Here is an 11,700-nt window from a genome sequence, read left to right as displayed (position 1 = left end):
CTTGAGACCGGTAAAAGGAAAACCTAGTAAGGCCATACCTTTGCCTTGCGCATCCCGCTTGATCTTGATGATAGCTCTTCAAGCTTCACTCAAGCCGAAATGCCTCACTTCATCATTGTTGCTTCGTGAAGACTCACAAATGCTCCCCCATACTCCATGATGGGAAAGCTCCATTGATGCACATCTTCACATGTCCATTATCACCAAATGGACGGCAAGCTTCAAGCATATGATCTTCTTTAGATGATCAACTTGAACTTGCCCAACTCAACCTTGATGACGATCACTACTTGGCGTCATCCTCTCATGGGCTATATGAGATCTCACATTTGATGCATGCCCATGGAAAGATATTTAACCCACATAGACAACACAAGGAAACATATATGATGTGTTAGTTCATGAAGCATAATTGACACGGCTTATCATACCACATGACTTCTTGTGGGTCGTGGCACATTCTTCATGTTTCATGTGTTGATCAAACTTAAATCTATCGTTCACTCTTTGTATTGGTCAACCTTGTATCTTCTCATGCTTTATCATACTATCTTGTGGTGTATAAAGAATTCTTCATTTGTTTGCATGCTCTAAATTTTAGTCAACCATAGCTCAACTCATGAGACTATCATGACACCCACTTAGAGCCATAACTTGAATTCTTCACTTGGAATCAAGCACTCAAGATCTTGATCATTCATTGCTTATCACATAAGCTAGAGCATGGCTAATATTGAGTTCCACATAGGAACTCCATCTTCATTTCTTCTTCTTCTTGATCAGATCTCATATATGTCTTCAAATCGATGATCTTGATGCCAATACTCAAGGTATATCTTTATCTTCATGGCATCCATACTTGAATCCAACACATGGACTACAAGTAGTAGCTATGGAATATTCCTTCATATAAACTCAATGAAAACATTAGTCCATAGGGGTTGTCATCAATTACCAAAACCACACATAGGAGCAATGTACCCTTACAACATCTAGGTAGGAGTAGGTCTTCTTTACCTCCACAGTGAGAGGCTGAACCTAGGTACATCATGTGTGTTCCAATCTCTTTCCGGTGCTATGATGTCTCTATCGCTTTCCACCTCTGGTAAGCTATCCCATGTAGCATGTCTCGATTCTCTCGACAACTATATTTTTTTGAATTTCCTTGACAATTATATTAAATTACTTTCTAATTAATTTAAATTTAGTAGAATGTACACTTAAAGAGAACGGCAGGACTATTTTGAACTGAGAAGGACTACACGACCTTCGAACGCTTAAAGCTAAACTAAGCTAAGCACGATGTTGGTCTTGAAAAATGATGGTAGCACCGTAGATCCATAGCACCAGATACGTGTCCATTCCCCATAGCTTCCATCATGGCGGGTTTACACAAAAATAACCCAAAAGTGGAAGAAAAGCACAGACTGACCCTCCGGCGAAACTATTTCACCAATCTAACCCTTTTGTGTGGCGCCCCTCCCACGGGCGCCACACATGCCCATGTGGCTCCCCTCCTGCCGGCGCCACACACCCAGCCGACGTGGCCCCCTCGCCGCTGAGCTGGTGCGCCCGTCCGACGTGGCAGCATGTGTGGCGCCCCTCCCAACGGCGCCACACATGCCAACTTATATGAACCATTGGGTCCAAAACATACTGTGGGACAAATCCTCTGGGACTTAGCCGTTTTCGCGAGGCTCTATGTGTGGCGCCCGTGGCATCGGCGCCACACGAGCTAGTGTGGCGCCCGTGTCATCGGCGCCACAAATCGAGCCTAGCAAAACGGCTAAGTCCCGCAGGAATTGTCTCACGGTATGTTTTGGAGATTACAAGTGCATGTGTGGCGCCGTTGGGAGGGCGCCACACATGCCGCCACGTCCGGACGGCGCGCACGCCTCGGCCGGCGAGGGGGCCACGTCGGCCGGGTGTGTGGCGCCGGCGGAGGGGAGCCACATGGGCATGTGTGGCGCCCGTGGGAGGGGCGCCACACAAAAGGGTTAGATTGGTGAAATAGTTTCGCCGGAGGGTCAGTCTGTGCTTTTCTTCCACTTTTAGGTTATTTTTGTGTAAATCGCCTCCATCATGTGCGTACATGTCCATAAGCAGAAAGAATCCGCCCTCCTCGAAAGAGGCCATTCAATTCAAAGCTCGCACCCGCTCTCCTCCCTGACAGAGCACGACGAGAGCGCAGAGATAAACCTCCATTTTTATTACACCCAAAAACCCAGCAACGAAAGTCTCCCCAGATTCGCTCCACGTTCCGCGCGAACCTCCCTTCTCGCCGAATCAACCTCCAACCATTGCGCGCGCGGACTGCGCGGGCGGGTGAAGAAGGACCGGGCAGCAGCGAGGTCCGTCCGGGAGAGCCGCCATTTGACTTGCCGCTGCAGGTCCGAGCGCCGCTGCACTCCGGTAAGCTCTGCTCCCCTTCCGCACCTCATTTTCTTCGACTCCCAGTCTTCCAGATGCATTTCAACCGCCGCCTGCTTGGGAGGTGGAAAGCTTTGACTTGTATTTTTTTTTTGTTTCTTTTGCTCGTGGAAGAATATTGAAATGCCCTTTCTTTTTCCTTTGTTTATTTATTTTTTGAAATGTTAGTAGTACGATTGCGTCCTGTGGAATCTGCAAGCACTGGTTGTTAGATTCGGCCGTGAAATCGGTTTACCCGGGCAAGCAATTAGTCTCGCGTTTCCGTGGAGTGGTTGGGTGGTTAGCAATGCTACAATCTGCTAGTTGTACAAAAAGAGGCGCAAATTGAGAGCGGGCTTCTGCGGATCTACTTCAATTACAGATTGCTCGTACAAGATTGAGCACGGATTGAATGGCCACTAGAACCAGTTTGACTATTGAAAATAATTGACCAATATATTCCACAGTGGTTTTGTTTCATTTGTCGTATCTACACGATGCTGCAATTAAGCTGACACTAAAGATTTTTATCTTGATCTACTAGTTGTTTCAAGCAGATATATTCTTAATGGATATAAAACTTTAGCTTGCAGTCAATGTCAAGTTAGCAGTTTTTGTTGGTTAACTGAACTCATGATTCCCACTGACCACTCCAAGTGTACAGGAAGTCTTTTCCCTTAACTCTTTCATAAATTTGCCCTCTCTGCCATCTAACTACTAACTGGTACTTTCTAGTGGAATTAAAGACACATTTGTGGAAATTAGTTGGTTCTCCTGGTGTCAGTTGCTTCTAATGCAGGTTTCTGGTCCTGGATTTAGTGGGTGATACTGTACGAGATCATGTGATGATTATACATAGCTGCATCACATAAGGATTGGTAGTACCACGTGCACCTCGTCTAGGTATAGTTGTATGCCCTTATTTCCTTCCCTTTGGAGGAGAACTCTCCCACCTGCTTCTGCCTGTTCACGAGGTTCCACACTGCAATTTGACAATTTTCATTCTGGTATTGTTCTTCATGTTCTTTTCGTTTGCCGCATTTTACCTTCTTTTATGTTCTGGATGCATGTTTACAGCATATGCATGGCACATCTTTACTAATAATGTTATCATTGTGGCCAGTTGTGAACTTTGAGATACTGATGCGTGGTTTTCTGGAATTAGGATTCAGAGTTTGTTACCGATGACTCGTGCATCAACTATTGATTTTGGGCGAAAGACACGGAGTCAGGTCAACTGGTCTGGGCCATTGCGTCCAGTAAATGCCATCAGGAATAAATTCCCAACTTACAAGAATGGTTTGAATGGGATAGTGATCAAATTGGCTGATGACCCAGAAACGCCATCTCTTAAGGAGACGGTTGCCAAGGAGACAGCAGATCTCCTTGATAGGCGTCAGCGCCCTTCAGTCCGCGAGCTTGCAATGAAATTTGAGAAGGGTCTCAGTACCGCTACGTTGTTGTCTAATGAGGTGAGTCTTCCTGATTCCTGAACACTCATTTGGCAATTGGTTCAGTTAGTGTTGCTATTTGCACCTCAAGATATTTATCAAGCCTTGGCTTTAACTCTCAGGTTAAATGGAGGCAAGTGGCTTTATTGGAGCGAGACATCCTTCTGAAGAATCTAAAGAGTGTATTGGAGTCACTGAGAGGTCAAGTATCTGGAAAATTTAAGGATGAGATCGAGGAGTCAGTATCCATGGTTGGTTTCTTCTTCCGAACCATATTTAGAGTCTCATGAAGGATTCTTGTTTCACGGTGTGTGTAAAGTATATTTAATGACGTTGGAAATGTTTTAACCTACCATTCTCTTTTACGTTAAAGCAATCTTCAGCTATATGTATGCAAATAAGCCCTCCCTTTCTGAATGCTTTAAATAGTTTGATACTTTCCATAGGTGGATATTTTGGCAGTTCAGCTGTCCAAAAGAGAAAATGAGTTACTTCAGCAGAAAACAGAGGTCACAAGAATAGCGACTTCACTGAAGCTGGTGCGTTCAAAATTCCTTGGTAGTTTGGTAGTATCTTAATTGTGTACATGTTCTTGAACACGCTTACAGTATTTAATGCCATTTTACAACTTTATTTTTCTCAAAATTCTACTGGATTTGGAGTAAAACCAATTTCCTCCTTTAAAATGTGAATTATCGTCCATTCTCGGTATGACCTATTTTTTTTACTTTAAATTTGTGAAACTTTGTTCAGTACATAAGCAAGAGCCTAGAGAAAGTGTTGCCTTTGTTCAGGCTCCAGAAAAACAGTGTATCCCTGCATACTATGAACTTGAGATAGTACTCTTCTCTTCCAGATGCATATCAAAATCTTAGGGACCTGCAGTGGTTTCAGATTTTCTGAAACAAACATGCTGGCAATGTTACGTGCGAAAGCATGATCCAGCATGATCCTTTTAGACTTTAATAATCAATTTTCTACATCAAATTGTGCTTAAGCTCTTCTTGGATATATCTTTCCATTTTTATTTTATTTTTCAAGCATTTTTCTATATTTATTCTAGGCTTCTGAAGATGCCCGGACAATTGTTGACGAAGAAAGAGCTAATGCTCGCACAGAGATTGAAAATGCTAGAGCAGCTGTTCAAAGAGTTCAGCAAGTACTTAAAGAGAAGGAGAACTGTTCACAAAGAATTGGGAAGCAGGTAAATGATTTATAATGACCTTATCTTCATTTCATCATTCTTTTTTCATTTTTAGTACCATGCTTACCTGGAACACATCCTGAACCAGTTTCCCGTATTGTCGTGTCCATAGATAATTCATCCTCTTGACTTCTCTAAGTTCTTCTGTTCAAAACAAGTGGCAATGTTTTTATCTGACTATGTAAAACATACTGCATCGTACATCAAAAGTGCGGTGATTTATTTTGACACCTTCAACTTTTGAGATCTTCCTGCCCAACTGTTTGTACAGATATAAGCATTCTCTATACACACCCAAAACTGTTCTAGTTCAGAAGCATGATGTTTCTTGACCTAACCCCCATGGTAACAGGCAATATTGATCACTTAATACTGTAGTCTCTTGTACTAACCATAAGTTACTTTGGGACATTTCTTCTTTGAGTTACTCTGTTATTGTCTTTTTTGTTCTCTTGATTCTTTTTTCCTCAAACTTCTTTCTATTTCCTTTTTTTTTTTTGATATTCTTTCTATTTCCTTTCTGTCCTACCATTTAAGTATGTTGAGAGATTAAAGCTGTTACTTATGAAGAGTTCCTTCTATTTCCAGCTGAACTGTGCACATAAGTTTATTTTCTGTTTGAAATTTGTAAGGATGTGGATGAGCTCAGGGAAAAAGTTCAAGAAGCACGAAGAGTTAAAATGCTGCATTGCCCCAGCAAGGTAGACTTCACAGGCTTATTATGTTATTCTAAGTATATGGTGCATTTGCATAATTATATATTTCAAGTCTTTGAATACCTTTCTAGGCAATGGACATAAAAAATGAGATCCATGTTCTACGTGATCAATTTGTTGAGATGTCCTCCAGTTCTGCTCGTCTTTTGAAAGAAGTATGGTTTACAACTTCACAATCCCTGAATTTGGCAATTTTAGTGTGTGTCTTTCTTGTTCTTATATAGACTTATCTTGATTTGTTATCATTAGTTGGAGTTGCATCAGAGATTTGAAGAAAATGACGCACCCTCATATGAGTTAGAGGGTCTTGAAAGCTTAGGCTCCATGTTGCGCCTAGTTGCCCGTAACAATGTGACTTTATCGAATGCTTCAGTACAGTGGTTCCGCGTACAGTCTGAAGGAAGCAAAATAGAACTCATTTCAGGTAGAACTATTTTCATCCTGCATATACTCTGCTTTCTGCAGGTAACATTCATTTTAATGCTTGTTGGCACTGAACTTTTAAATTAGGTGCCACAAAGCTATTATACGCTCCAGAACCTCATGACGTAGGGCGGTACTTGCAAGCTGAGGTTAACCTTGGTGGTGAAATCTCTGTTGCAAAGACTGCTGGCCCAGTAGACCCTGGTATGTTTGCTTACATATGGTGATCTGACAAAGTTAAACTGCTTTCATGGTTATGACATGGCTAAAATTACTTCGGTCGTGAGCAGCAGCAGGTTTGGTCGATTATGTAGAGACCCTTGTCAGGAATCCTGAAACCGAGTACAATGTATGATCATCCTTCCTTAGTCACTTATATTTTCTGTACAGCATGCTTACAATTTATTATACAAATTTTGCTCTTTGCTTATTTAATACTCAACTAAGCACTATTGGGCCAGTATTTTGGCATGTCAAGATAGTTGATAGATAAGCTGACCAGTCGTATCACAATTTACCAGCTGCCATACCATCTGCTGAATTTGACATATTTCAGTAGCACTAGGAGAACTTATATAATGATATCTATTCACCCCTATCTTGGCAATGCACTTGTACTTGCACTCTACAACTCATCATGTCAGCTTGATCCACTGAACCACTACCTTAAAGTCATGTTTTTTGAATGTCGATTATTTTGCCCCTTATGGTAGGTTGTTGTTCTTCAAGTGAATGGAATCAGCCAGCCTACAGATTCCATCCACGTTCTATGCATTGGGAAGCTACGGATGCGGCTTGCTAAAGGAACAACGGTCGTTGCCAAGGAATTCTACTCATCGTCGATGCAGGTACTCTCTAGCAACACTGTCAGTATCGCAAAACTGCGGCTGCGTCACTGGCTATGACACTACCTAATTCATGTCCATCATCCACCTGCATCAGCTATGCGGTGTCAGAGGGGGCGGAGACGCTGCGCCGCAAGCGATGTTCTGGCAGCCCAGGAAAGACCTCAGCTTGGTCCTGGGGTTCGAGACGGCCAGGGAGCGCAACTCGGCAATCATGCTCGCCCGGAGATTCGCCATCGATTGCAATGTAAGTTGAAATCTTTCATATTTTTGACCATGTTGTGGCAATCACGCGTTGATCTTCTTCCTTCTTGAATGCAGATTATCCTTGCTGGTCCAGGGGACAAAACTCCGTGGTAACATGATCAAGCGCCAGCTAACTTAGTTCTGACCCCTAACGGAATCAGTGTACATCTCTGTGTAGCTCAGTTCTTCAGTGCTTCGCAATTGCACATGTTCTTGCCTAGGTTTCGGCATATCTTCTTTCAGGTCATGTATCTCCTGCTAGCTAGTATCTTACTAGGTAGAGCATTATTATTTTTCCTTTACTGATACCCACTGTAATTTTATTAGTGAACAATAAATAAAAAGGTGGTGTTGAATGCACGACCTGACACCCAAGTTATTTCTTCTGTGAACCTCTTTTTTTTTGCTGGTATTTCTTGTGTTAACCTTCCCTCTTAAGAAATCGCTATAACTTCAACAAAACCAATTCCATTCATCCTGGTATAGTTGTGCTAGCTGACAGCCTGAAACCAACAGGTCTAAGGTTCAGGTCCAGATTAACAGATTAAGGACACTGCGACTTAGGAGTAATTAAATTTGCGTGCTTGTTTAACTAGCCAACCGTACGGTCAACATACACCGGCTGAACTATGTAAAATAGTGTTCTTCACTGCTGAACCCCAAAGCCAATCCATGCTTTTATTTAATTCAAACTGATTTTCCATCCACTCACGGCACGCAGCAAATCACTGTCTTGCTAGTTGCTACCCCAAGGCATCTCACATCATCTAATCTATATATAGTCCACATTACACCCACAACTACCATCAACCTAGATCACCATATCCACCTCGAGCCCTCAGACTACTTGAGCCCCAACTTCTACTCCCAGCCGGCCATGGCTAGATTCTCAATGGGTTTCCTTGTCGCCCTCGCCTTGTGTGCCTGCATGCTTAGCGCTCTAGCGGCACGGGACCTCAACGACGATAGCTCCACAATCGCGAGGCACGAGCAATGGATGGCCAAGTACGGGCGTGTGTACAGCGATGCAGCCGAGAAAGCACGACGGCTAGAGGTGTTCAAAGCCAACGTGGAGTTCATAGAGTCGGTGAATGCTGGGAACGACAAGTTCTGGCTTGAGGCCAACCAGTTCGCAGATATGACCAACGATGAATTCAGGGCTACTTATACAGGGTATAAACTTCCGGTGGATGGTAGCAAGGGCCAGAAGATGACCGGCTTTAGGTACGCGAATGTCAGCCTCGACGCTCTCCCAACTTCCGTGGACTGGAGAACCAAAGGCGCTGTCACTCCCGTCAAGGATCAAGGCCAATGTGGTAAGCTCAAATTCAGTGTTTGGTCTTTTCTCAATTCACACATCAACTAAATGAGTGAAGTTTTCAAAATTAGTGAGATTTTATTGAAAATGAGAACTTGTACAGGGTACAATATCTTACTGTACACATACAAATTATTCCGTAATTATATTATGTTTCTATGGACCCATTGTGTCAGTGACTAACTACCAAATCATGTCTATATTTCAGGGTGCTGTTGGGCGTTCTCCACAGTTGCCTCCATGGAGGGCATTGTGCAGCTCAGCACCGGCAAACTGATCTCTCTGTCAGAGCAGGAGCTCGTGGACTGCGACACCTCGGACAATGGCTGTGGCGGCGGGCTCATGGACAATGCCTTTGAGTTCATCGTCCAGAATGGCGGCCTCACCACCGAGACCAACTACCCCTACACCGGCACAGATGGCTCCTGCAACTCCAATAGGGCATCCAGCTCCGCCGCATCAATCAAGGGGCATGAGGACGTGCCGGCCAACGACGAGGCATCTCTACAGAAGGCGGTGGCAGCACAGCCTGTGTCCGTGGCACTTGATGGAGGGGACGACCTCTTCCGGTTCTACAAGGGTGGTGTGTTATCTGGCGACTGCGGAACGGACCTCGATCACGGTGTTGCTGCAGTCGGGTACGGTGTGGCTGACGATGGGAAAAAGTTCTGGGTGATCAAAAACTCGTGGGGCACGTCATGGGGTGAGGATGGTTATATCAGAATGGAGAGGGACATCGCCGACAAGCAAGGTCTCTGCGGTCTGGCCATGCAGCCCTCATACCCGACGGCATAGAGGCATATAATCTTCATGTTCAAACTGATCCAGCTTTGAATCCTTTGTATGTATACACATATAATACCTGAAATCGTGAATTACCTTGTAAAGCAATGTATGTTGTGGTGAGTAAACATATGGAGCACTTTAAAATTGTGAAACTGAATCATGCAATTTATAATTCGAAATGGTGAGTATGGCTTCGGCCTTCATATATTGATGCACCGAACTATTTTTATTACTTAATTTAAAATTCAAAACAATCCATCCCAAGGATCATGTAAGGTTGATATGTCGTCATCTGGCCTAATTCATTAGCGACCGTCTCGGCGTCTCATGGTGGCAACTAGTAACCATGAGTTTTTCAGTTGATCCTATTGGGAGTTGAAAAGATCAAAATTAGTTGGATTCAATGTGAAGCCATTACGAAGAACTTGCAAAAAATTGGATCAAAATTATGCGTATTCTAACTTTAGTACTCTTGTTGATTCCATTTAACCATCAATTTTCAAACTTTTTTTGAATCGAATCAATTTTCAAACTTACTTATCATATTTGTTGGTGGTGAAATATTATAAGTAAAGAAAACAATGCACGTACACTAAATACGTGTGTTTTGACGTTCATAAGTATGAATTAAGCCACTAATTCTCGCACCGAGAAATCTGCAGTAAATTCAACGAAACCAAGTCCCTTCTATCCTGATTTGTCGAGGGCCTGAAACCAAAAAGTCTAAGGTTCAGATTCAGATCAGGAGATTGCCAGAAACATCTGGAGAGGACGTGTGTCAAACAAACGATCACTCTCATCCTGGAATTCCATGGAGGAAATTTTGACTAGCACCCGCAAGAAATGTCATAGCTGGCTAGCTATAAACACCAGCAGAAACGCGAAGCTGCTACGAACTTCTTTCGCACGAAGAAAACAAAGAGCAAGAGATCATCACGGAGAGAAGGAAACGACGGCAATGGCGGGTGAGGAAGGAGACGTGAAGCTGCTGGGCCTGCGGCTGAGCCCGTTCGTGGCCCGAGTGCGCATGGCGCTGGACGCCAAGGGCGTGGCCTACGAGTACGTCGAGGAGGACCTCGCCGCCAAGAGCGACCTCCTGCTCGCCTCCAACCCGGTGCACCGGAAGGTCCCCGTGCTCATCCACGCCGGCAAGCCCGTCTGCGAGTCCCGCGTCATCCTGGAGTACGTCGACGAGGCCTGACCCAGCTGCGCGCCCAACCTCCTCCTTCCCGTCGGCGCACTCGAGCGCGCCGCCGCGCGGTTCTGGGCCGCCTACGTCGACGGCGAGCTGTTCCCCGCCTGGGGGCGCGTCATGATGGCCCGGACGGAGGAGGAGAGGGCAGGGACGGCTGCCGAGATGGTGGCGCGCCTGGAGGAGGCTTTCGCCGGGTGCTCGAACGGCGGCGCGTTCTTCGGCGGCGACACCGTTGGGTACCTCGATCTCGTGCTCGGGAGCAACCTGTTCTGGTTCGAGGCGCTAAGGAGGATGTTCGGCGTGAGGTTGATCGACGAACGGAGGACGCCGCTGCTGGCGGCGTGGGCTGAGCGGTTCGGTGAAGCCGCGGCGGCGAACGGGGTGGTGACGGACACGCTCGTGGACATGGCGGTGGAGCACGCCAAGAAGCTCCGGGCTGCTGCTTTGGCCAGGAAGTGAGCAGTGGAGCTTCTTCAGTTTTTACTCTAGTGTTATGGATCAGGGATAGTTCAGTGAGATTTAGCTTCATGGAGAAAGAAAGAAAGCAGATAAATCATGGCCTCGATTGGAAGCTGAGGTGTACTTCTAGTAGTCATAAAAATAAAATAGAATTATACAAGATCGATACAGTACGTATCCATCATGCGGTACAAAATTCTAAAACGAAAGTAGAACAGTGGAAGACAAATGCGTTATGAGATACTAGGTGAAGATGGAACGCTCTATTAGGTGAGATCATAGGATCAGCAAATAAAATTCATTTGTAAAAAATGCAAAAAATCTAGTACTTATATACAACCTACCTAGAGGCTGTATCTACAACTTCAAAAAAATAATCAGCTCAAAAATCCATCTATAGATAGAGAAAAAAAAGACAAACTTTCTTGTTAATAGTGTAGTTTTAGGTGAAGAGGATTTCACACTATTCACATCCAAGATTTGTCTTTTTTTCTTTAAGTGTAGGTCAAATTTGAAGCCGTAATATTTAGGAGTTGCATATATAGCACACATATATTTTTTCAATATGTTAGAATATTTAAACATATTTTATCTGTTAAAAGTTTTGATCTCATAGATCTTATAAAAAGTCAGATCCTACCCACAACA

General features: G+C 44.2%; 2 protein-coding genes and 1 pseudogene across 2 annotated transcripts; all 3 read left to right on the top strand.

The window, feature by feature from the left end:
- Positions 1-3,389: 3,389 nt before the first annotated feature.
- On the top strand, positions 3,390-7,408 carry LOC124669501 (stomatal closure-related actin-binding protein 1-like). Its single transcript, XM_047206113.1, has 13 exons — positions 3,390-3,416; positions 3,575-3,881; positions 3,983-4,111; positions 4,307-4,399; positions 4,924-5,064; positions 5,697-5,765; positions 5,852-5,935; positions 6,030-6,204; positions 6,291-6,407; positions 6,494-6,552; positions 6,917-7,051; positions 7,146-7,295; positions 7,370-7,408. The coding sequence occupies exons 2-13, from the start codon at positions 3,594-3,596 to the stop codon at positions 7,406-7,408; spliced, it is 1,479 nt and encodes a 492-aa protein (XP_047062069.1). The 5' UTR covers positions 3,390-3,416; positions 3,575-3,593.
- A 763-nt stretch (positions 7,409-8,171) lies between these two features.
- Positions 8,172-9,407, top strand: LOC124674490 (senescence-specific cysteine protease SAG39-like). The gene is made up of 2 exons (XM_047210532.1): positions 8,172-8,610; positions 8,821-9,407. The coding sequence occupies exons 1-2, from the start codon at positions 8,172-8,174 to the stop codon at positions 9,405-9,407; spliced, it is 1,026 nt and encodes a 341-aa protein (XP_047066488.1).
- A 949-nt stretch (positions 9,408-10,356) lies between these two features.
- On the top strand, positions 10,357-11,052 carry LOC124673505 (annotated as a pseudogene).
- Positions 11,053-11,700: the final 648 nt, after the last annotated feature.

This window comes from Lolium rigidum, chromosome 7 (assembly GCF_022539505.1).
Source record: "Lolium rigidum isolate FL_2022 chromosome 7, APGP_CSIRO_Lrig_0.1, whole genome shotgun sequence".
Classification (NCBI taxonomy): domain Eukaryota; kingdom Viridiplantae; phylum Streptophyta; class Magnoliopsida; order Poales; family Poaceae; genus Lolium; species Lolium rigidum.
This window is presented reverse-complemented; position numbering and strand designations above follow the sequence as displayed.